This window comes from Numida meleagris, chromosome 6 (genome assembly GCF_002078875.1).
Source record: "Numida meleagris isolate 19003 breed g44 Domestic line chromosome 6, NumMel1.0, whole genome shotgun sequence".
NCBI lineage: Eukaryota > Metazoa > Chordata > Aves > Galliformes > Numididae > Numida > Numida meleagris.
Window position 1 is genome coordinate 44,663,701 of NC_034414.1, and position 26,921 is coordinate 44,690,621.

Consider the following 26,921-nt stretch of genomic DNA (forward strand, 5'->3'; position numbering starts at 1 on the left):
ATGTCTTATTCATAACTCAAATTGGAATGATAATATTTGGTTACTTAGTGAAAGTGAAAAGGCTGTTTTCAGCCACACATTCCAAAAATACTGTTACTGACTAAAACTGAAAAGAAAAAAAAGCAATCAGGAAGAAACTTTAGTACGCAATGACATTGGCTACTAACTGTAAGTTTTGGGTCATATTTCCTGTGATTACTAGGAGAACACAAAAGTGAAGTTGGAAAAACTATGTTTATGCAATGCAAGGGAGCAGCTGCAGGTCAACACCACATAAACAGCCAATATTTCCATTTGATTATTCCAGAATTGACTGCTGTCTCTCAGATAAGGAAATGCCTCAGAGAAAATTCCAAGAGAAAAACTATTTGAAGGCATAGTTAGCTAACTTATGCCTATACATAAGGGTGCAAGTGAAATTTTACACATTTGGCACCTGTTTTTGCCAGGAGCATCACAACTCCTTCTCCTGTACCCTGCCTACTGCTCCCACTCACCTCAGACACACACAGCTCCTTCAGCATCTACCAGCCAGCCACCTTCCCCCAGCTCAACAGGTACCAGGCAGCCTCAGGAATGAGCATCCTCCATCAGCGCTGTGCTCTTCTATACATTACACACGTCCAGCAGGCCTCTGAGACTAATCCTTCTCCGTTCTTTTTCTTTGCAGCTATACAGTCTCGGCGTGGCCTGGCCCTTAGAAGCCCGTGATCGCTGTCCATGTGTCACCTGTTGGCCGTATGTCACCTCCGGTCACGCACAGAACGCGCGGGGCTCTGAGCGGAGCTGTCCGTGGTGCTGAGCTCGATGTGCGCTTTCCTACGCGGCCTGGTCGCACTGTGGGAACACACAAGCTTAGAGGCGACAGACTAGGATATGGACTAGCTTTTAGGCAAATAAGACATCTGATGCACTTCCCACAAGGTATTTTATAAGTGAAATGTAGTGTTTTGCCTCAGCTGACTATGACAGGTTTTACATCTTTTCTATGATGTCAGATAAATCACTGCACATTAAATTTTGTTAGTATACAGTGACACAAGTGCATTACTCCTCTAAATAAAATCAAATAAGTGGCGTTTTAATATCTCACAACATAATTATAAGATGTACTTACTGGTATATTGTAACTATATTTACAAAATGCATCTTCTTCCACTAAATGGAACAAGGCTTAAAGAAGTAATTTCTTAAACAAATGCTCTTGGAACAGCTAATTTCAGAGTACAAGATGAGAGATTATTCTCTGTTAAGTCCTAAGTAATATAGAGTAGCTGGTTCAAGTAGTAATTATAAAATATGAGACAGATGAGCAACAGTGACAACATTAGTTTCAACATCCTTGGGGAATAAAAAGGTCTCAGAATGTTATGGGAACACAATGTCTGAAAATAAGATTTATCAAAACTAAGTAACCTATTTAAGAGAGAAAGTGCTTAAGGACTGTCAGGAGAATTACCTGCTACCATTTAATAGCACCGAGGCATAAGCTAAGGATCACAAAAGCCTGTTTACTACTGGATAAAAGTAAGAAGGAAAAAAAAATAAAAATACAGCATGGTAAAATTTAAAACACTGAGCTAACTCTCCTTCAGAAAGTGGAAAATTTTGATAAGAATTTATACCACATCAGCCAATACATAAGATGCAAGCTGTTATGGAATTTTAAAGGACTAAGCTACTAGTCCTTTAACAAGAGATGTAAGATTATTATTTTTTTAAAAATAGAAGCAGGAAGCCTTGAAAATGATCAGTAGGTCTACTACATCATCAAGAAGCAAAGCAACCAATTAAGGATAAGAAAATGGTGCAGAAAAACAGTTACTGATTTCTTCACCTCTCTCCATAACACAGAAAATTCTAGGAAATACAGGCTGGGAGTAAATACAAGAAATAGTCACAGATAGAGATGTTAGGACAAGGTGCTAGAAAACAATAAATTAAAGAGCAGCAAGTTGTGAATGCGTTATGTTGTACCTTGAAAAATTTCAAGATGTTTTAGCTGACATGCTCTCATGAGCTCTTTAAAGCCATGTCTTATTTTGAAGCATTATCCAACACTGTTACTGTTTTATAAGCAGGTTCTATAAACTTGGTAACTATAAATCCATATGCTTTCTTTTGGTACTGATTGATAAAACAGATACAAGAGTTGGAATGAAAACAGATCAATTACACATGCATGAAAGTAAGTATTACAGACATAATTTTTTCTTGCTTCTGCAGTGATTAAGTACACTTTGATAATCATAGGAATTGCATTCATTTAGTACACATTCATTCTAGGCACTGGAAGAAATAAGCATCCTATTGAGAAGACAATGAACATGTAATTACCGCAATACAGATATCAATCAGGACTTCATTATGGATTTATTCACAGAAATTTGATTTAGAAATGTCCTCACATAATAGTTTCCTAACAGAGGGCAGGTAAAGGGACGGACAAGATATAAACATTATTGAAATTAAAATAATCCATCATTAGAATAGAAGGCAACTTATTCTGCACATTCTATAGCAGAAATAAATTAGTTTATGAAAGGAAGTGATGCAAATACAGTAACAATCGGTAAACAATACCATCCAAAACTGCAGAGGAAACACGATTGTTGAAAACTACATCCTGGCTTCCTTAGCCTTGACATTAGCACCACAAGATCTTGTTCTAGGGCCTCTCTCATAATCCAAACATTAACTCCTCTCCCTACTAAGACTAGGAGAGAAAGGTTTCTACAGTGATGTAAATGGTACAAATCTCATCCATCACAACTCATGGTGGTTTTTTGTTTGTTTGTTTGTCTTTTTGTTTGTTTTTAAATAAACACAAAAGAACTTTTACATTTAGTTACAGATTTTAAGTTGTTTTTAGTAAAATGATGTTTAATGTTAGCCTCAGAAGTTAGGCAGAAATATTTCTATTCTTTCTTAAAATGTCTACCACAAACTTTAAAGATTTGCCCTAGAATCTATATTAGCACATGGGAACAGTTCATCAAAACTTCCTTTTTACTCCGTAAATGATAAAGAAAGCACAATGTTTCAGACTGCCAACAATCTGACATCAGAATGCATTTTGAAGCCGCTCAGTGGAGCACTCATGTTTTTGTTTTTTTTCACCATTGATACACAGTTTATACAACATGTATCTACTCACCACACACGTATTTATTTTTCAGCAGCATTTCTCATCTTACATTTAATGCACAATTATATTAGTACTGAAGTAATTTATCTGGGTGATTTGAAGAAGCATCAAGCACCACCACTTGATATAACATTTCACAACCTAAACAGGCTTAAACAAAGTGTATAAAGAGAGGGTGACTAAATCCCAATGCATTTTCTATCAAAAGTCTTCTGATGGAAATCTGATTCTGAACTCTCAAAACTGATTTCAACATTTGCCTAAATTATATAATGAAATTTATTTTAAATTCTTCTTATGTGACAGCCATCCCTGGCTCCATCTTATGATATGATCTAAAATGATGGGAAGCAACACCTTGCTTGCATGCAGCAGTATTTTTCTACCCATTTCCAATTTATTTCTTTACAACTAGGATGGATTATATGATGATCAAGTCCAAAGCATGCGGTTAATATTCTGTGGGGTAAGAAGAACATTTCAGATGGCTGATGCAAATTATTAGATTAAAAACTGTTAAGTCAAGATGACACCTTTTTACACAGTTAATTTCATTATTTGACTCCATACTACCATATTTGACTCAGCACTGGAACAGAGTGGCTAAAGATTGCAATAGGTGGCCCAAGGAGGCTGTGGAGTCTCCATCCTCAGAGACTGTCTAATCTCATCTGGACAAGGCCCTGAGCAATGCCATCCAACTTTGAAGTTAACCTTGTTTAGAGCAAGAGGTTGAATTAGCTCCCAAAGATCCACTGCGCCTTAAGTCAAACTGTGATTTAGATACTAAGTGCTGTAGATTCGTTGCCTGCAGCCGTACCACACTTAAGTCAGTTTACTGACTGAAAATAAGCCTACTTTAAGGACACCAAATATTTCATTTTTAAGTGATTTCAATTGTAAAATTAAATATGGGAGAGAGACTGTTACATGACGTAACTTTTTTACGGTAACAAACTGTGCACAAGCTGCTATATAAAATAGCCCACATTTTCCTTCCAGAAAGGATAAATAAATAACATAAGAGAGTAACACTAATGAAAGGAAGAAAGTAGATTTACAGGGTGCCAACATCACTTTTTGTAGGAATTAACAAATATGTAACAAATAATGCTGCTTGAATGGCTTTGTGATTAATACAGTAGACTGAGTACTCCCTCTTCCACTTTCATATACATAGTTATATGCATATATATGAGCAAACCCTTTTACATGAATTTTCTCTGATATGACTGAGAACTTAAGGTTACTATAAGTAATAACATATTAGATCTTCAGGATCTACTGCAATTAGGATTGAATTAGGATTTTGGTGCTCAGAAGATGCTCTAAACCTGAAAAGAAAGAAAGACTGGATCCCAGTTATTTTTAAGCTGAGCATCCAGTCATCAGGGCATCCTTTGCAAATTTTTCCAACCTATGTTTACATGTAAATGATCTAGCAGCCTCTTTCACGTGCTGCTTTTTTTTTCTTAATAGCTGCACTGATTCCTGCCAGTGAGGTGAACAACAATCTATATTCAGCACAGCATACAGAGTACCAGCATCAAACAAGAAATAGTGCCTCAAATGAAACACAAAAGACAAAAAGGAAGGTAAGTATCTCACTTGAAAAGCATCCTGTTCCTCCTGTGTGCTAAGGAAGTTGTGGACCTGATCACAAAGACTATTCAGTCAACTCATAAGGAGAAAAGGGTAGATCTAAGCTCATTGGAAGGTTAATAGCTCGGGACCTGAACAGTATTGCCACCTAAATTCTGTTATCAACTGCTGGATGATCCCTATTCAGCTAGACCATAGTAACCATGGTTATGATATCCTATATGATCAGCAGAAAACAGCAGTCTTCTTATTTATGATAGCAATGGTTAGTATTGATGAATGTTGTTGTCTTGGCTGGTCACAGAATGAAACCTGTAGCTGTTATTTCAGATACTGAATACTCTGATACTGAATCTGAGCCTCAGAACAAAACTCTGTTCTTCACATGATTTCATTTGTGCGACCCCTCCTAATTTCATAGGATCAGCAAGACATGGGTTCTACAAGCAAACACTACGTCAACTCAAATTTGGATGGCAAGATCCTTCCTGAAAATAGCACATGAAGGGGGTGTATTCTTCTGCCACTGCTACATGCCTTCCCAGAAAGCAGGCCTATCTGTAATCCTCTTTGGGTTCACTCAAAGCATATGAACAATATTTTGCTCTACGGTCTGTTGCTCTCTGTTCTTCCAATATTCGGTACATCTCAATCACTAGAATGAACCCTCTTTGCATGTCATCTTTCATGATGCGAACTCTTGTCTGAAGGCAAAGTTTGATTGTCTCTAGCTGAGGCCCTCTCCAGGTAGATGTGTGGTAACATCAGTGCTCCCTTTCAATCCCTTGTGAATTGTATTGAGCTGCTGATTACACTTTTCTTCAGTATTCTTACATCTGGAGAGAGGCAAGTCAAAAGACAGGAAACAGACTGCACCTGTATGACAACTACAGTCTGAGGGACACCAGGGTTGCGTGAGAAATTTTAGGGTACCCACAGAATTTTGGGAATAAGGAATACAGATTCTATTTCTGCTTTTATCATAAGAGTGTGAGTTCATGATGGAGATATGAGGCCCAAGAATTAGCATTCATTCTTAAGAAACAAGTGTGATAGTTTCATGCAGAGAAGACCCCCATGGAAGACTTCAAAAGGCAAATTCAGCTTAAAGCTCCTATGCTTTTAAAATGAAGTGGGCCTTAGATATTGGTGGGCCCTGTCCCACTCTTCCATACATACCTTCTAAGACGCTGTTTCATGCACCTTATATTCATAGTTTAAATATTAAGAGACATTTGCAGAAGAGTCATAAGAATATTTGAAAAATACAAAGCATTTGGTACACAAAGGAGAAAAACATTGATTTATTAATAATAATAACATTAATAAGTAATCTATCCTCTCAGAGCTTGTTGTCAGCATCAGTTCAAAGCACCCTTGTCGGTAGAAGAAGAAAACTACTAAAATATAAGGTGAAAATAGGAAGCATATTTGAATCCTTAAGCAACATTTAAACTTGACAAATAATTGAACAATTAATTGAAACATAAAAAATCCAATACACAAAATACATAGGTCAACAAAACCTATGATTTCTAAAAAGAAATTACACAAGCCCATGTGTTTTATGAAGATGAATAATAATGGGATTCCTGATATTTAGTAGATATCCCTGATATTTTCATTTAGAAATAATTATAATTTTTACTGTAGCCTAATGGAAATATAGATTTCACATGAAAAATAACCAATAGACAGATGAGGAATTCATCTGTCCCTTACTTCTAATACATGAATTTTCTGTTCTTTGGCATGATTCAAATAAGTGCAGGCAAGTTTCAAATAAACCTTGCAAACAAAATGTGCCAAAAAATTACCCACAAGATCAATGATATAATCTCAATAAGCTGTAGATAAAGTAGCACTCCTGAATTTCCTATCCTTTCACAGAAGATGAGGATTGTCTCTCAAAACGTAGAGGTTGAGGCCAGCTCACTTCTAATATAACAAAGGCTCACAGTTATACAAGACAAGCACACAACTTTTTTTTAAAGAAATCCTGGTGACTTCTATAGTTTTATCACAACCATGTCATTGTCCCAAGAAGCATCAACACAATGACCATGGAGTGATTCACTGTAGTTTGAGGACATTAGAGTATTAGGGCCAAATTATGCATTCCTTAAACTATCAGAAGAGACCAAACGCTAGGTAACAAAACTTCTGAAGAAGAATGCAGACAAGCCTTTCAAACAGTGAAAACCATCTGGCATCCATAATATCTCTGTGAGGATGTTGCTATGTTACTATGATTTTTTTTTTCTATCAATGCAGAAGAGGAAATTTGTTTTTCTCCCACACATCAAATACATCTGAGAGATAATTACCCAAATTTATTTTGTCCAACTCTCCTCAGGTTGAATTTTTCTCAGTTTGAGGGAGAGGTGTTAAAGGAGCAGATAGCTATAGCAAGCTACTCAAACTACTCAATACTCAGTATTACCCCTGAGCTATAGGAATGAGAAAAAGCAGCTTCTACATACATATAATTTTTCTTTTTCTCCACACACTAGACACATGTATGCCAGAAGTGATGATTCCTGAAATATAATACGGATATTTAAGCCCAACTTATTTTACTAAAGCTAAACACTGATTTCCCATAAGCTACTGAATAGCTGTCTTGTGATAACAATTCCAGTTCTCAAATGGGATGCCAGGAATATATTTGAGTAAGTGGCATCACAAAGGAAACTGTCCAGAGCTGAAAACTACTCCCAGAATATTTTTTTTCTAGCATATATAGCTTAAATAACTAAGATTTACTTGAAAGTCACTAGTGGCTCACTTCATGCATAGCAAGATGTATGCACAAAGCACTAGCATCCAGCAGTAGACCCAGACATTTGGCCTCAGCAGCAGCAGGTTGTGACAGTCAGAACGGTTTTTTATGCTTGTTACTGGAGAAGGACTAGGTTCCCAGCAAGCAAATAGAGCCTGCACAGGGAACTGGCCTTATTTAAAAGGTAGACGTTATGTGAAATTTTTGTCTAAGTCTTCTGCTTATGGAGAAAGCATAAAGATAGATCCCTTTGTTTTCAAGAATAAAACAGTGCCACAGCTTAGCCAGCCGATGTTCTAAGTTTTATGGAGGACAAACACAAATACTTTCAAGTTAAACATTCATCCTTTGAGTACCACATGTGGAGAAACAACACTCAATGGACATGCTTTTATCTGTCTATCTTCACATTTTCCTCCCCTTATACAAACGTCTGTGTCAAAGGTCACTCCTCAGTAATCTGGTCAACGCATCATGCTCAGCTTTCAGAACTTAGGCAGATGATGTGATCTGGAAGCAGGAGGTGACTGACTGTGTTTCCACTATACATGCTGGTATGTAAGCTATGAAAGTAAGTCATTTTATGAAAGCTAAATTTCCAGAATCACAGTTGCTTTAAATTTGTAGCTATAAAAATGAAATAATCAAAGGCTCTTCCTCACATAAATATTAGCTGAAAGAAAAATATTACATAGTCTTAAAGAAAGATGAATGTCTATGTTCTAAGGTGCAATTTCTTTATGATTTTAGTTCTGAGTGTTCACGCTGCCACACGAGGATGAACTGGGCTTGCTAGGACAGTTATTTCTGGCTTCATAAAATTGCATTAAATAAATACTATCGTGTACAGACAGAAAACCTCATATCTGCAGCCAAAAAGAGCAAAAAACCCTTGCACATTACAGCTTGAAAAGAAGGAAAGAGAATTTGCCTGTCATTCTCAACACTGTGAAACCTCCTCATTGCAAAAAAGCTGAAGATTCATCTCGACCTACTAGGTACCATAGGAGAACATCACTTCAGCTTCATCGCTAAGTGTAATGAATACCTTTCCCAACAGTGTAACAAATAAAAATTGCACAGGGACCATCTTCCCCTTTATTTTGCCAAGAAGCCATTTGTTAGAGCAGTAGCTAACAGAAGGGTGATTGAATGGTCACGTAAGATTAGTCTCAGCCTCCATTTCAAACAGGTAGTGTTCAGAGCTTTTTCTGTGGAAATGAAAAAAGAAGTAAGTCTGTTACCAAATACTTCTTCAAAATTTTTGATGCATTGACAAACTTTGGAAGACTGTGACTTCTCTTGCTATAGACACAATCTCAGAACTAAAAAACTATGGCTGAAATCCAGTAATATGTGCATTATTCATATATGATACAGCAATTCTTTTATTCAAAAAGCATTCACTTCCCACCTCAACTGTCCCCTCAAGAGAGCTATTGAAATGCTTACTGTGTTTCTTCCTTTAAGGAGCAACTTCCCACAACCAGGGACCGACCGAACACTGGCAGCTCACATGATTCATAATTTGTTCCCATTGGTTTCTAGTCATACAGACTCAAATCTTTTTTTTTTTTCTTCTGACAAGTTATTAGCTGTAATCAGAGCCAAGTTTATCTCCTACATAAAACATTCAGCTCCCTGTCTTTTTCTGGGTTTCCACTGCTTTCAGTGGGAAAGCCAAGTCATCTCGAAGGTTCCAGGACATAGAAACCCATCTCCTTGTCAAGGCAAACACCTTCAGGTGTGCCACAGCATGGAGTAGTTGATGGTACCTATCACTAATCCACTACTTTGCTCAGCAGAATGCACAGCTTTAAGGTTGACAGAGCATCCGGGAACCTTAATCTGCTGAGTTTGCCCATAATTACTGCTTCATTGTGTTTCTGTTTGTTTCACTATCTCAGAATGGAAATTGCTATAATAAAACATTCTAAGTATCCTTAAACAGTTTATTTACTTTTTAGTTTGTAAGTTGTCATTAAGATACTAAGGCTTAAAATAAGTGCTCATAAAATAAAATTTACATGTAGTGCCTTAACCATGAGGTTTTTAAGAATATTGTGTTGGAATCAATAACATTTAGGAGCTACCGTCTTTGTTTTCCTGCATAGATAAATGGGGTGTTTAACCGATGTGATAGATTGTTCACAAAACTGAACCGCCTTTTAAAAACAGGAAGTACAAAAAATATTCTTGCATAATTTGTCTCTGGTAAACCAACTATCTCCTGCTTGACATTTTAATCTAACAACACTGGAACTATTGTACTGATTTCAAATGTGTCCCTACAAACTAGAAGTGCCATTCATATTACATTCTATAAAAAAAAGTAACAGTTCAGACATGCTAAATTCTGGTAATAACATAGTAATAACAGCAAGAATTTGAAGCATTTAATAACAGACCATAACATAAGAGTTTACAGAAGTAGTTGGAAGAACTTCAGGTTAGTCTTTTTAACAAATATGTAGATTCTGGCCAATGTTCACAATCATAGAATCATAGAATGGCTTTGGTTGAAAAGGACCTCAAAGATCATCAAGTTTCAACCCCCCTGCTGAGTGCAGGGTTGCCAACCACTAGACCATGCTGCCCAGAGCCACATCCAGCCTGGCCTTGAATGCCTCCAGGGACGGGGCATCCACAACCTCCTTGGGCAACCTGTTCCAGCGCGTCCATCCTCTGTGTGAAAAACTTCCTCCTAATATCTAACCTAAACCTCCCCTGACTCAGTTTAAAACCATTCCCCCTTGTCCTATCGCTATCCACCCTCACAAACAATCATTCCCCCTCCTGTATATACGCTCCCTTCAAGTATTGGAAGGCCACAATGAGGTCTCCCCGGAGCCTTCTCTTCTCCAAACTAAACAAGCCCAGTTCCCTCAACCTTTCCTCATAGGAGAGGTGCTCCAGCCCTCTGATCATCTTGGTCACCCTCCTCTGAACTTGTTCCAAGAGCTCCACATCTTTCTTCTGCTGGGGGCCCCAGGCCTGGATGCAGTACTCCAGATGGGGCCTCACAAGAGCCAAGTAGAGAGGGACAATCACCTCCCTCTCCCTGCTGGCCACTCCTCTTTTAATGCAGCCCAGAACACAGTTGGCCTTTCAGGCTGTTGAAGAGCACCGGTCCCAAGACTGAGCCTTGAGGGACACCACTCGTGACCGGCCTCCACCCTGACATAGAACCATTAATCACAACCTTTTGGCTGCAACCAGCCAACCAGTTCATAACCCAACAAACAGTCCATCCTTCAAATCCTTCAATCTCTCTGAACATCATGCTACGCCTAACCATAAAATGCAAACTAAATTATTTACCATGTTAAAGAACATACAGCAAAATCAGATACTATCTTAGGTCCCAACAGTTACTCAGCCGCAGTACTACAACTATACAGCAGTATCACAGCAGATGCTCTGACAAGAAATACTGCTCACCCTTCTGACCAACCTGAAGTATAGACTGAATGTCCTTGTGCAAGCTCCTACGCATTTTATGGGAATGCAGTACATATTGTCTCCCACAACAAATTAAAAATAGAGAAGGGACAGACGCTGTTGTGGTACTTCCCTTCCACCAATCCTCCCTGGGAATGGCATGGTCTTAGATCTTACTTCACTCAGAACACTATTTCCCTGAGCACTTTCTGCGGGACAAGCAAAACCCAGACATCCATAGCTGATAGCTTAGGTCATTTACTCCCACATTAGAAAAAACAGTAGTCTGAGGACTGGCTTATTTCTACAACATTCCACTTCACACTGTGCTTACTAGTTAGCCTGGATATCCACTTCAACGGGCTTCCATTTTGAATGAACTGAGAGTTGAGGTGAAAGAAAAAGATTAAAATCAGAATGATTTGTTAAATTACCAGTGACGTGATTTTAGCTATCACATTACTGTTCACCTATTAGAGATTCTTACCTCAACCCCCTCCTCCTCTTTTTTTTTTTCCCCCCATTTCTCCAAGCATCCCCAAGGAATTTTTCTTCCTTGGGCTGATGGTTGCAACTAACATTATACAATACATACATAGTAAGAGTCACATTCCTGCTTTTTTCTTCTCTAAACATGTCTTATTTTACCCCTGCAAGACCTAACAAACTAAAGGAACTAATGGAGTCTGCAGGAGTTGTTCAGAGCAGCCTGCGCTCTCCCCAAATGGACTCTCACAGCTCTAGAGGACTTTTTACCCAAATGAGGATTAAAAGACTGCATTCTTTTTTAGGCATACAATCTCATTCCAAATGACTCTCATAATTTTACATTTCGGAAACGACAGCAGCAAAGAAAAGCACACAATTCAGCATACGGGGAACGAGGCCCAGCCGTCTTCCTACGGACACGCTCATCGGCCGGAGGCTCCGAGCACCGCTCGTCTCCGCGGAGCCTCCTGGCGCGATGCGGCGCGCAGGCCCGGACACGCCGAGGCGGGGCCTGCCGCTTTCACCGCTGCGGCCCAGCTCCCCGCCCCGCTCCGCTTCGGACCCGCTCAGCAGGCGGGACGGCCGAGAGGCGCCGAGGGCCTTGTGGGAGACTCGGCCGTCCCGCCGGCGAGATGGGGCTGGAGATAGAGCCGCTGTTCCAGGCCTGGAGCTACTTCAGGCGGAGGAAGTTCCGGCAGTGCTCGGAGCTCTGCTCGCAGCTGCTGGAGGGAGCGCCTGGCGAGCAGGTAGGGGGCCGGGCCGGGTGGGAAGGCCAAAGGACGGGTTCTCTACCTGTTGTTGCCGCCCGAGAAACCCGCTGCGATCTGCCGTGGGCCGTGCTCCCGCCGGGTGAGGGTCCTCCGCCGGAGCTATTGTGTGGCCGGCTCCGGCGCGGGCCGAGGGACATCGATCAGCGCTGGGTGAGGCTCTCCTTCTCTCCGGGCTGCCCAGAGCTCCCTGTCTCTCTCCAGTTCCACCTTCTCACACTCCCCGCAGGCTGAAGGCGGTGGGGATGCTGCCTCAGACATGCCCTACTCCGTGCCCTGCCGGTCCCAGCAAGGCGTGGAGCTGTGAGGGTACGGCAAGTGAGCAGGGCTGCTGGAAGCCAGCTGCGGCAGCAGCACGTCTCAGGACTTCCCGCACCACGCACTGAGACTCACCGATGATTTTGTGCTGTTAAAGGAAGAAAAGCCATAACCAGAAAAAAATCTGCTTACTGGTGTTGCTGTCGATTTTACATAGATGTTTGGGTGTCACTGTGTGGACTACACTGCATAAGAAATACCTGTTTTATCTCAGCCCAGGTACAAGCATTACTACAGAGCAAAAGGTGCTACCATCCTGCTCCTTTAACTCTCGCCAAATGCCAAGTCTCTGGAAACGTTGGATGTGTTGTGTGTTGTTCAATACCTGCATTTTTCACTGCTCTGTAGAAAGTATGAGTTTGTAAATGCTGTTTCTAGATTGGTATTTGTATACATATAAAAAATTGTACTGCTAGATTTAGAAAACAGTAATTGGATAGACTTTATCATCGTCACAAACACTTTATATTACATAAAGTAAGTCTCACAAAGTATCCTATAGTTACAGATTTTAAGAATTTTGAAGGTGATACCTTTTATCACATGGGGAAAAAAATTTCAAAGAAAGCTGCACAGTCACATGATTGTGTAATTTACACCATTTTAGGGCTGATGTATAAAATGTGCTTTTGTTTATGGTATATATTTTAAAGCATCATTAAAGAGCCACGAGTAGATTGGACATGGGGAAATGTTTTCAAACTAAAGGAGGGGAGATTTAGGTTGGATATTAGGAAGAAGTTTTATACAATAAGGGTGGTGAGGCACTGGAACAGGTTGCCCAGGGATGTGGTGGATCCCTGGAGACATTCGAGGTCAGGCTGGACAGGGCTCGGAGCACCTGATCTAGCTATGGTGTCCCTGTTCATTGCAGGGAAGTTGGACTAGATGGCCTATCAGGGTTCCTTCCAACTCAAATGATTCTATGAAAACCTTAGTAAAGAAGACATTAAAAGAAAATTGGTCCTGAACAACAAATGAGATTGAGTATCACTTCTGTGTATGTCAAAAACTTTAAAACTTGGTATGTGCTCTACAGAATTGCATTCCTATTCCCAGTTTTCTGTGAAAAACGTACTTTTAAACAGCAGTCATCTACCTGAAAGATAGAAGGAAATGTCTTTGGTTTCTGTGAGCTTGAAATATGGTTAGTTGGGGTATTGCCCTGTATAATCTTCTTGAAGAATCCTTATTTTTTCCTGTTTAAGCAGCAATTAATGACTTTGAAAAATATTTTAAAATGCTTCTTCTTTAGATTAGAAAACTTCTTTAACATTTAAAAGATGCTTGGAATACTATTTCAATCTTTCTCTGAAAATAGATTTCATAGTGCAGTGTTCAAGTAAAGCATATGGCAAGTGTGCAGACACCAGCAAGTAGATTTTGTTTTATATAAACTCTTCCTGTTAGAGGTTCTTAACAGTTCAGACCCTTATAAAAAATATAAATGGAGAGCTGGTTAAGTGGCAGTTCAGCCAATCAATGTTTCTTTGGAAGGATTATGAAGTGTACTGTGCTTCATGGTGTATTTTTGTTTTCAAAATGTAATGGCTATGCAGCTTTTTTTGTTTTTTTGCAGTTGTTCCTACTTCTTAATCTAAATGAAAAACACTGCTCCTGGCAGAAGAAAATGTATCATTATTTACATCCCATTTGTTGTGGTGCTACAGGTGGGAAAAAACAGAACATTGGTTCATTCTCAAGAGTGCAGCTTGAGCCAGACTCAAACCAACTTGACATACAAGATCTCACTCTTGAAATCTCAAAGTTAAACATTTCCTAATGATCATAATGGTCATACTATCTTACCTCTTATTGTAGTCAACACAAAATACTTGTTGGACAGATAACTGATAAATAACAAGCCTGTATTTTATTTTTCTGCTTCTCATGTAAAGCCATGCAGGTCTTCTCCCTAGCTATGTTAGGGAGCACTTAACGCTCTTTACTTTCTAATACCTGTTGCTTTCAGGTACCATTCTGTTACATATTTACCCTGCCTGACTTCAGGCCTAGAGAAAAGAAAACAGTGATATGCCCAACATATGTATTTTCTATGTAGCTGAAATATTGCAAGCTATTTTGAACCTACCTAGTACAACATAGTGAAAAAACAAATCACGTTCATGTATTCCAGTGTGTTTACTTTTGCATTTAATAGAACTGTTACTTTTTATAAGATGTCTGAAAAATACTAAACTCCACTGTTGGACACTGAGGCAATAAGAACTCAAATGAGTGATATACAGAATCATTAACGGTTGGAAAAGACCACTAAGATCATTTAGTCCAACCGTCAACCCATCACCACCATGCCCGCTAAACTATGTTCCTCAGTGCTACATCCACACCTTTCTTGAGTGCCTCCAGGGACAATGACTCAACCACCTCCCTGGGCAGCCTGTGCCAATACCTCACCACTCTTTCTGAGAATTATTTTTTCCTAATATCCAACCTGACCCTCTACTGAAGTATGTTAGAACAGACAAGCCAGGAGAACAATTTGACACCATTCTGTGTTTATTCTAAAGGTAGCATATCAGTTACATTTCTGAAGTTATGAATACAGTAAAACTGATCTCCTTAACCACCTAGCAGGAAAATGGTGCCATTGTCAATTCATGTAAATTAAATTAGTAGTGTTTTATTATAATGTATAGCAACATTTAAAACTAAGTATGTATATAATTTTTGGTACATGAAGTGAAATATCTGGTTTATTGTGCTTAAAAAGCGCATAACAGTTAAATCTTTTGATGGTCAAACCCTGTCTTCTATTATGAAGGCAGTTCTGCAAATCAGGCCCAAGATATGTTATTCTGGACACCAGGAAAGCAAATAGACAAATGATAACACTTATGGAAAGCTTGGATTAAGTGAGCTGTTGTGGCCTGCAAGGCAGTACTCAACTGCTGTAATCACAGTGCCATCTGTTCTCATCCTGTTGTCCCATATTTCACTAAGCACGTGCCTCCCAATCTCTGCAACCAGTGACAGAAGGACCTCAGAACAGTAGCCTGTTCAGGGAGTCACTTTGAACAGCATTAGGAGGTGGTACATACTGAGTCATAGGAGATGGTATCCTTTAAAGAGATACCCAGGAAGGGCTGAGTTAAACTGTGCTGCAGACTAGAACTTTTTTCATGCTCAGGCAGCTGGCTTAATCCCTTGTAAGACATGATTTAACACTGATAAGTAAAAGAAGAGACTAACAGTGCATAATCTGTTTTCATGCCTGAAAGACCCTGTATTTCTGACAGCCTGTATTTCCTAGCCATGTCAGCTGGTCTGCTAAATGATATCATCACTCCTTCTCCCTTACAACTGCAAAACTGTCAGAAAGCTACAAACAGCTGAAATCAGCTCTTTACAGTAGCCTGAGTAGATATTTTTGCCAGTCATAAATGTAATAAATACATTTTCTTGACTTGTACATACTGATATATTTCCTAATTTGTTGCTCTTTATACATGTATCTTACTATTCTGAATGTACTTTAGAACATGGTAAGAGAAAGGCAATTTGAAGAACTGAAAAAATAAGTTTACTGATGGGTGATCCAATTAATAGGTACACTTATAATTAATGTAATTTGCAGTTACATTTAATTGGCGTAAAACTCTCTGAACTCTGTCATGAGATGTGGTAGGTATTAGAAGCTTTTAGAGATATCATGTAGCCCTCTTAGCCAACTGAGCTAAAATCAGGAATTTTCTTATGCAGCAGTATCAAATGCCATTATAAACTTGCATTCTTGTAAAACACATCAATTAAGTTGAAACATTATAAAATCATTTATGTAATGATAAAGAGATCTTCATTACAAAAATGATTAACATTTTGATAGAACAATAATTACGTACTACTGAGTTAGATTTTATGGAAGACTGAAGTACTTTTTCTGTACAATCTCTTGTGCATTTCTTCATTTAAGAAGTAAGAACATTATGTTTATTGAAGTTTATTTTGTTGCTGATAATCTTAACTCAGGAGAGATAAAACTGCATGTTCTTTACTAGTTCTTGGGAATACAAATACAGAAAGCACTGATGTTCAATTTAATTATTTTCTATTGTAACCAAGCAGGCGTTGTCTTCTATGTTTATAGTAATAGAATGACCTAGAGGAAATACAATCCGTGACTGTCTCTGCTGATCATCCTGATTAGTTACCTAATCTGATTACTGTTCTTTGTGTTCCATATGTCAGATTCAAGGCAGTAAACCAGCACCGATGTATGAGGTCTGCTCTAGTTTAACAAAAAATAAATAAATTACCTAATATAATTAATGGACATACAGTGAGTGTCCTGACTTTAACTTGATTAATTGTATACTTGCTCTTGTTCATTTGTCTTTTCTTCTTCGAAGGTGTAATTCCAACTACTATTATTTGCATGCTGTTTTCTGTAAGGTCATGATAAAAGTAATGCATTTACGTGGAATGTGATGTGGAAAAATATTTTCAACTGAAATCAGTTATCGGTTCAGAAGACTAATTACTAAGTTTATGCATAAAAATACATGCAGCGTATGTCAGACGTGCAGTGGTGTCACTGTTCCTAGGTAACATATTTTGTGTTTCTGCTCTCGAGAGGCATTTTTGGGATACACTGATTTTAATCTTCAGCATCTATTAAATCATACTCAACTAAAAAACTGATTATAAATTGAAGGTTTTGGTGTTTGTTTATTTGTTTTTAGAATAGAGGGTGTGTAATCTTGTTTCATTCTTTCTTCTAGGCTATGAGCATCAGAAGATGTCCTTTTTCTAAATATTTTTGTTCTTAAAATAAACTGACTCTACACATTAACTTTAATTTTAAAATGCCCTTAGTGGATTTAGAGATCTGGGTTAAATCCTTCCTTCATTGCTTTTGCAATCTTATTAATTTCAAAGGAGCTTTATATGTGTAAATGAAGAATAAATTTGACCTTTTGTTTTGAGGTACAAGCTTACAGGGCAACGCTACTTGTTAATCCTCTCAAAGAAATCTTTACTCTGAATCTAGTTCCAGTGGATTACTTGCCTGAGTAGCAACTACTGGATCCACCTATGTTAAAATACATTGTATTTTAATGTTGTTTCTGTTGTTTCTGCCCTGTTTTTAATGGGAAGGCTCCAACTCCTGCTTGAGGGTTATTTAAAATCTTCTTATTTCCTAAATTAGTTTATCAGAATGTGTGAACAGCACATACTAACGCCTACAATTAAGACAGAGAAATGTTTTTAGTAAATACAGTTGGTCAACTTTATTTTTTCTGTGACGAGGGTTTTTACTTTCTGAATATTTTAGCAGTGTGAATGCTCCTACATAACCACATTTAGCTGATTAATTTTTTTTTTAAGCTAATGAGCAGTGCCTGAATTAAAATACACAGCTGTAACATCAAGGCACTTCTGAGTTACCATTGACATAATATTCATAACCTTGCCCTCGTTAGTTACTGTAGCACATATGGTATGGAAGATCACCTACTGCTCTTAAACAATTTTCTAGTACACCAGATGTACTGTAACACTCGGACACAATGGGGGGAATAAAATACAAGCTGAAATACCTCAGTGTCCTTTTCTTTATTGCTTAGCTAGAACAGCTTGTTTTGTAGAAAACAAACACTGTAAATAAAACATATTAAAAGAATTTGGAGTTCATTTAATCAAGACATCTAATATTTAAAGATGATTTCAGAGCCTTACACAAGCACAGGTACGCCAGATAACTGAGATTAATCCCTCCATTAATGTTTAGTTCCACGTTTTCCATTAATGGTTTGTTTAGTTTTACACATTCCAGCACCGCTGAACAAATTTATTACAAATGCAGGCACAGGAGTTTCAGTATGAAGAAAGATGTGAGAGCATTGCTAGTGCTCCAGTTCCCTGCTGTCATGGAATTGATGGAGTAAAAATGTTCAGATTGGAAGACGTAGCCTATGTCTCATACTACACTGGGAAGTACGGAGCCTACCCTCACCTTTCTCTTGCTGAGAAGTATGAGTCAGCAGGGTGTCCTTGCAGCAGAAGTTAGCAGCATGCTGAACAATCAAATAAATACTGTATAAATATGATGACAGCTGCACAATAAATTTTTATAAACCCATATGTCCTTTTGTTAGTATTTAGCTACATTCACCTAAAGTGTCTGCAAGTTTCTCCTGGCTGGTTTGTGAAAAAGTTCATTTGGCTGGATTTTTCTTTTTGTTTATTGCAAAAATAAAAGACAAAATGCAAAAAGACAACGTGATTGTCTGGTATGCAATAAATACGTCACTTCCATCATAAAAGTACAAGAAAAGTCTGTATTACATGAAGAGAATTTCCTTTACGCACCTGAGTGGCATCAGTGTCAGCACCACCAGCAACTAACAAGAGATTTTATTATGCAGGGATTCTAAAGCACGTGACTTAATCATCTAGTTAAATTTTGAGAGATTTGCTTATGTCTTGCATTGTTTTGTATGTTTTTTAAATGAAAATAGACCATCTTTCAGTTTTGTAAATCTGTAATATTAATCTAAGTTTTGGCCAACATGATCCAGCAAAAACAAGAAAACAAACGGTATCTGAAAAAAAAAAGCACTTACTACAAATCTGCTTTCATTCTGTAAATTACTGCTGAACTCAGGAATGTGTGTAAGCTGAGATAATGCAATAAAATGGAAATTTAGATATACGTATCACAGAAAATATTTGTCCAAGAAGAGGTCGCAGAATATTTTGATTTAGTTTTGTAATTCTTTGTTTTGTCTTATTGTTGTCCTTTTTATTGTTTAACATTTCCATTCTTTAATTTCTCTGTTTTCTCTTGTTAGGAGCACGATACTGGATACTCTGCATTTCAGGTAAAACTCTTCCCATTAATATAATTATTAGATGCAATAATTAGGAAAAATTTCTAGTGTACTGAATAATACTTTTTTCCATTGTTACATACTTAATGACGTAAGTTTGTTTTTCATCATTGGCAAGGCAATAAATTTAAAAAGGGGTATTTTAAATAGGCAGGTTTTATGCTAAAGAAAGTTATTTGTCTCATATATTTCTTTAGATTTATTCAGCAGTTCACAAGCTCAGCACCTTCTGAAAGCTACACTGAATCTATACTGAAAAGAATGACCTTCCTCAGATTAAGAAAAATCCAATGTGTATTTCACAGGTAGAGCATTAATGTTCTTAGGGCTCAGGTTTATGTTTCCTGTAATCCAGTGTAATGGTGGGCTGTTACCCCTGCTCTTCTGATCCTGCAGCTCATTCTCCTTGCCTACCTTTATTGTAGAGCATGAAATCTTGAAGCTGCATGATGATTCTTTGCTCAACTGATGGAAGACAGGGAATTGATTAGTTTTCATTCTGCTTACATTACTGCGAGTTTACTGCAGTGGGAAGAATAGCAATGTGCAGATTGTGGCTTCTTTTCACTCTAGCCCAAAATATTGTATTTCACAAGTCTCCTCCTAATTCCAGTGAAGTCATGTAAATTGTTTGCATACAAGATGATTTCAGTGAAGTACTGCTGAATATCTTCTTAACTGTAAAGATTGTGCGTCACAAGGTAGTTGCTGCATTGTTGGTTTTTTTTTAGGGTCTATATTGTATGGTATAAAAGTATATATTGTCATGGTTTTATGATTTTCGGTTATTGGTACTCCACATCATAACATCATGTAATGAATGTACCTGGTTCTCAGAAGAGGACTACTACATTCCCCACGGAACTTTGCTCCTCTGTTACCATTTTCCAGCCGGAGGGAAAAGATAAAAGCTCACAGTATAAAAACTTGCAGATCACGAGCCTTGTTCTTTTTTTCACCGTCTCTCGTCTTGGCAGCACCTCGCTCTCCAGCCGTCTTATCGTTGGTAGTAGAGTAAGGCCTACCTTGATTTTGGGACATTCTCTCTCTCTGTATTGGATTTATCAGCTTAAATTGTAATTATATTGTATTATAGTGTGTTGTTTTGCATTCTGATATCTTATTTAGTAAATTAGTTTGTTTCTCCTCAGATTGTTGCCGCTGTTCTTTGCTCTCAGGGCCATCTCCCTACCCTTTTCCCCTTTCCCCTTTTCCCGGGACGTGGGCCCTTGGGTCCCCCGTCCCCTTTGTCACGGAATCGGGCCTAACGCCCGATATTGTTCCATATTGTATGGAACATTATCACAATAATGAAACTCCAAATGAATGGGAAATGAAAATATGTTTAGATTTAGATTTTAAGTTTCAGGGTTTTTTTTAATTTGATTTTTGGCCTTTTCAGGCACAAAAGGGAATTATTTATTCGATTCACCAACTAATCAGTTCTCAGGAATTAAGTGAAAAACAAGGGTACTTAACATTGACACTTTTCTTTCTGTAGTTTAGACTTCTGAAGGAATACTGTATTATATTTCTTTGATTATGGTGCATAAGATATTCCTTCCCTGTTTAGTACTAGTTGTTGTACAGTTCTGTTCTGATTATGAGGCAAGCAAGCAAAATTTATTATGTTGTGAATATGTGGGTTGTCTGAAATGAGCTGTCTATTTCTTGTTCCTATGGTTTGAGTACTCATGTCATAAAAATGCGAGTCTCCTTCATAAACACTGGGCACACTGCTTGTCACAAAACAAAAAATATGGATCCCACAGAGAGAGAGCAGATAATACAAATGAAATCTGATACAACAGCTCAAGTGGACGAACTTGTGCTAGTTAGAGATGTAAAAAATATTTTTTATATCGTTACTTGGAAATATGTGCGCTTATCGTCTTGGCTATTTGTGATTATGTTAGCCTTCCTCTCACTGTTGGCAATGTGACTCTTCCAGTTTTATGCTCTAACTAATTCAAATTGACTGTGCATTGTAGTATAGTAAATTACTATAAATGTGTACTTATGAAGAAAAATGATAATTTTTTTCCGGATCAAAAAACTGCAGCACGAAAGGTAGGTTTCATACAGGGTTAAAGTAACGATAGCAAAACCCATGAATACTGGTATAAATTCTCTGTGTAACGCCACTGAGAGTTGAAATTACTCACCGAGCTTTGAACCTTGAATAAATGTTCCTTGATAAAGTACATCTTTATGAATAAACGGCATCTGATATTTCTGTGAGGGGTTTGTTTTAAAAGAGAAATGTACGTCTCTGAGGTTTTCTTTTAAAAAGTAAGTCAACAGTATTATACTGTAGTTCTGATAAAGTTTTGTGACTTCTTATGAATAAATAGCAAATATTTTTATGAACAAAAAGAATAGCAAAACTTTCACTTAATTCTTTAAAATAGATTCTTTCCTTCATCTCTCTCTGTGTTTGTATATCAACGTATATTTAAAATTCCTTTTTGCATGCCTTGATTTTTCAGATATTCAAAACAACTCTGTATACCTAGAAATGATACTTTTGTTTCAAATGGGTCATATTAGTAGTAGTTAAGAATTTTGAATGACCTTTTTTTCCCAAGATATAGGTCATCTTTCTGTAGTTTAGGTAACAAATTTGACATTTTTCTCTGTCTTGCTGTTCTGATCAGGTGTTCTTTAGCAAACACTGCTATAAGCAATACTCTAATCTACAATCTGGTTACTAGTTAAGGAATAGTGCATGAAATTCAAAGTTGTTAGCTGTGAAGCTCCAGAATAGGAGCTGAAGACTGTAAGAGCAGCCTAAAGAACCTATTTTTCATCACAGATTTGTGTCTGATAATCAGAAGAAGACAAAACTGCTTTTAAAAACATGTTCTCTGATCTTAGTTGTTGGAAAAATCAGAATGATATACCTATATCTCTGTTAAGAACTGTCCTTGTCTACGTTAAGAACTGTCCTGTTTTAGTGATTAGTTTAGAGATGTTGCTACTTGCAGTTCCCAGAAAAAAAGATCCTTACTATGGCCAGCTTTTTATATCTCTATTAGTAGATAAGTGTTTGACTATCCTGAGAGCTCTAATTTCAGCATATTCTCAATATAGACTTGATTATGTTTACTTCAGACATGCACGTTTTTGAAAAAAGCAGGGTACCATGAAGGTTTTTTTTTTAAAAAAAGCAACCCCAAACCTATGTAGTTGTCTAGAATAATGAAAAACGGTTAAGGATATTGAACATCTAGCTGCAAATATCAATGATAATTACAGATTGTCATAAGAATAAACAAAAAGGTAATAAAGCAAATCTGGATTATGTCTGTCTGCCCTAGATTCAAATCATCCTGCTCTGTTCTCTTCTCTTCTTCCTTAAACAAAGGTTTCTAATTGTGCCTGAACTGGCTGCCTAAATGCCTCCTTAGCTTCTGCTTGGAAGAAAAGGAGAGTTAAATATTTCAACATTTTTAATTATACTTTTTTTTTTGGTTGGCAGTTATAATGCTGCATAGAAAGATTATTATGTAAAGGTAGAGGAAGGCATGGTCTGAGAAGTGATGAACAAGAGGTGTCCCAGTAAATAATGACTTACATTATGAAATCTCCTATCTCTTATTTAAAGAATAAATGCTACCATGTGTTTGATCTTTAGTTCCATTAAGAGTAGCATCTTTCTATTTCTATTTTGAAATGTTTCCTTAGCAAATATTAATAATGCTTGTGCTGTAGCCCTTGTGAGAAAAGCAACAAATCTGATTTTTTTTTGTATCAAAATTTACTCTGGAAAATTTATGATGATTTGTTCAATATCTGAAGGAAGATCAGTGGTTGATCTTTTCACTCCCTTTATCATGCCAATCCTATGAGTACATTACAGGCATATTAAGTTATCAAGGAAGTGATTGGATCTATGGTTATTTTGTTGGTACTGCTGTATGAAGTACCAGCTGATACTGTTTGTTTTCTCTCCACTGATCTGCTATTTCTGCAGACTACATGAGAGTTGTCACATAGTCTAAGATTGTGCTTGCCTTTCCACACTGCTCACATCATCCCTCGAGACATTTAATGTAGCAATTTGTCAGTTAAGGTCACTAACAAGTTCTCCAGTAATCTCACTATCCGAGATACTCAGTCTATAGTTTTTACAGCTGATGCTCTGAACAAAGCAGTTTTAGATTATCTTTTTAAAGGCTTGTAAGATACTTAATGCTACAGTAATTAAAAGATTACAGGTTAAAAGATTTTCCTTCTTTCTCCACGGATGCTTTGGAAAGGCATTACTTTGCATTATAATGGTTTTACTTACCTTCCTCTCCCATCCCAATACAATTAAGATGTCTGTCAGCTGTGGGTTTTGAATAGCACTTGTAGCTGAGTATTTCATCAAAAACATGAGATCTCAGTTGCCCATGACATAAATTAGTCCTAACTTTCATCAGCCATGAAATTCTGTCCTCCAGATTCAGTGACTATAGCTGTTTCACTCCAGAAGAGTTGTCTAATGTCTAATCCCCTTTTTAACTCCATCAAGCAACTGTATGATTAGACTGGCAGGGAAACCACTAGCAGTGGACCTACTTGAGTATATGGGCTCCCCGTGTGCTTTTCCAAGGACGCTGAGGCCACACTTGAAGCTGCACTTTTGTCCTGCATGTTAAGCAACTCTGATTGTATGAGCAACGTTAGGTCTGCCTACAGTGAATGTTCAGCTATACCCAGTTGTTTAAATCAATAGCTTATTCAAGTTTATTCAGGCTGTGAAGGGAGTAATAGTAATTTTATTTTAAAAAGCAAAATTGCCATTTAGATTATTTAATTGAAGATGCTTTAACTTTATCCTTATTCAGGCTGCCTGGAGCCTGAAAACACGAGCTTTAACAGAAATGGTGTATGTGGATGAAATCGAGATGGATGAAGAAGGAATAGCAGAGATGATGCTAGATGAAAATGCCATTGCTCAAGTCGCACGTAAGAACAACTTTCTCTTAAGTATGTTGAAACAACAGGAGCTGTTTAGGTCAGGATTGCCATCAATCATAAAACAGTACATGCTGAGGTGATGTATTATAGCTTTTAGCTGTTGTTAGAAGAATAGTTTTCAATTGCTTTCTGATTGCATTGATGACATGATTTTGATAGGCTTAGGCCTATCTGCCTGGAATTTAGACAGTATTTTGTCAGTTTTTTCTTCTAAGTCTCTGTACTCACTAGTTGTTTTGCATAAGTGTTCATTTCTTTCATTCCTTTCTGGCTTCTCCACAGGGAAACTAGAGAAATATATGCCCTTGATGTACTATGAATCCCATCCCTGTGCCTATACTGTAGGCAACAGACTGGCTAAATCTGACATCACCTTTTTGTATCATTCACTCTCTTCTGCTTTTCTTTTCTTTTTCCTCTCTTCCTTCCCAGGGCAGCTCTTCAGCCCTGTCGTTGTTTCTTGCATGCAGCTCTTTTCAATTTTGTCATTTCCCATCTAAGTGGGAAGTCATTCCACTACCTTTTGTATTTTTTTGCATTATTTCAATTTGCTCTATTTTCCATATAGGAAAATAGTATGATCCATATAGGAAATCTTATGCATTTGATTAGGTGTGTCTTTCAACCAACTACCATGTTCTGAGAATTCAATGGAAGAATTGGACATAGACCAGAACTAGTATTTGAATCATTAAAAGGGTTTTTTTTAATCTGGATAGAAGTAGGCAACTGCATATTTATATCTACCTGATTTCATTTTTAAAAATTGTCATTACATGCTTGGTCACATATAAAAAGTAAAGCAGTACTCAAGTTATGTTTATACTTTTTGATAGTCTTAATTACATGTGTTTGTCTCAAAACAGCATAATAATATCACTTCGACTTTTTTGCCTCCTGTGGTAATGACTATGTGTCAAGAAAAATCATCTGATGAATATTATTGAGAAATAGGAGATTATTTGGAAAAATTAATTTGTACTATGCTTAAACTAAAAAAAATGGTGGCTTTTTGGATACCATGTCACAGATATCAAAGCCAAAGAAAATCATAATGATTGTGTAGCCTGTACTCCTAAATCATTGAGATAAATAAGATTTTGCTGTTCCTGCTTCAAATCCACTGGATGTGCCTGAGCTAGTATGTAGTTTATGGCAAAGTCTAAAAACTTTCCAGAGAGAAAGAACCCATTACAGTCTTCAGTAAATTAGTGCATTTGCTTTGCTCAATATATGCCATATCTCTAGCAGGAATTATCAACTGTAGCTCCATCTATTGCTTCTCTGTCTTGCTTGATTCAGGGTCTTTTACTGTGGCAAACCTTTCAGGCTATCCTCCCATAATCTGGTTATGGCTTAGAATCCTAAAAATATGTAGTCATGCCTGCCACATTACAGCTCTTAATGTCCATAGTTTGCTTACACAACATTTCAAATTCTTTTGCATCTGTTACATATCCACTTCGTTTTTGCATCTTTCCCTATCTTAGTTTCCAAACAGAAATATTTTACTAATTATTTTGCTCTTTCTTGCATCATTAAATAATTATATGGGATCCACTAGAAACAACTATTTTTCTATGGCTCTTCTTAATTCTGAAATTTATATTCTACACATTTTTAAATTCTTATTGTTCTGCCATGTTAATTTTCCAGCATTCTTGTTTATTAATACAAACACCTTACAGCATCATTTTACAGAAAAGTTCTAGTGTGTTACCTTTGGACATTAAATACTGTTAACTGTTTTATTAACTAGGGAGTTAAAGGAATCCTCTGCAGTCATCATCAACTGCTGAAATTAAGCTCTTAAATTCTGTAGCTGCTAGTGGCCACATGAACTGTTTCCTCTTGATGGCTGTTCATAGCTAGTTCAGTTGTGATTCTCAATGCAGGACTGAAAACTGAGTTGTCTGAGGTGAAATCATGGGAACTAATCTGGCAAGTGTTCTCCAAGTATGCTGAAAGCACGTAACAATCAGTGTTATTTAAAAACATATCTAGAAAAGAGATTTTTAATGCCTTGTCTTTTCTATCTTACTGTGTGTTGTGGTTTAACCTGGCAGGCAGTAATGTACAACACAGTTGTTCCCTCACTCTCCTCTCTCAGTGGGATAGAGAAGAGAATTGGGAAGAAAGAAAAAGAAAGTAGAATTCATGTGTTGAGATAAAAAGAACTATTTACTAAGACAGTAAAGGAAAAGGAAAATAATAATAGTAGAGATAATACTATAATATATATTTACAAAACAAGTGATGCACAAAGCAATTGCTCACCACCCACCAACCAATGCCCAGTCAGTCCCCAAGCCACAGCTGCCACCCCCTAGCCAACTCCCCTAAGTTTTATAGTTTTCACATTATACCATACGGTATGGGATATCCCTTTGGGCAGTTTAGGCCAGTTGTCCTGATTCTATCCCCTGCCAGTTCCTAGTACCCCCTCAGCTCCCCTTCCTAGCAGAACAGTACAAGAAGTTGAACTGGCTCTGTACAGTGCTGCTCAGCAACAACTGAAACATTTGTGTGTTTTAAACATTATTTTTCTCCCA

The 26,921-nt window shown here is 37.5% G+C and overlaps 2 protein-coding genes across 3 annotated transcripts in view; one reads left to right on the forward strand and one right to left on the reverse strand.

Moving 5' to 3' along the window:
- The window catches only part of EML5 (echinoderm microtubule associated protein like 5), a 108,221-nt gene extending 107,550 nt beyond the window's left edge, over positions 1 to 671 (reverse strand). Inside the window, exon 1 of the mRNA XM_021402739.1 lies at positions 498 to 671. The gene's annotated coding sequence lies outside the window, so the exon portion shown is untranslated. The remainder of the gene's footprint in view (positions 1 to 497) is intronic.
- Positions 12,066 to 26,921, forward strand: part of TTC8 (tetratricopeptide repeat domain 8) — a 40,703-nt gene continuing 25,847 nt past the window's right edge. For both annotated transcript variants that reach the window (XM_021402750.1, XM_021402751.1), the window contains exons 1-3: positions 12,066 to 12,208; positions 19,363 to 19,392; positions 24,237 to 24,357. In XM_021402750.1, coding sequence (XP_021258425.1) covers positions 12,095 to 12,208; positions 19,363 to 19,392; positions 24,237 to 24,357 — 265 coding nt within the window. In that variant the 5' untranslated portion in view covers positions 12,066 to 12,094. The remainder of the gene's footprint in view (positions 12,209 to 19,362; positions 19,393 to 24,236; positions 24,358 to 26,921) is intronic.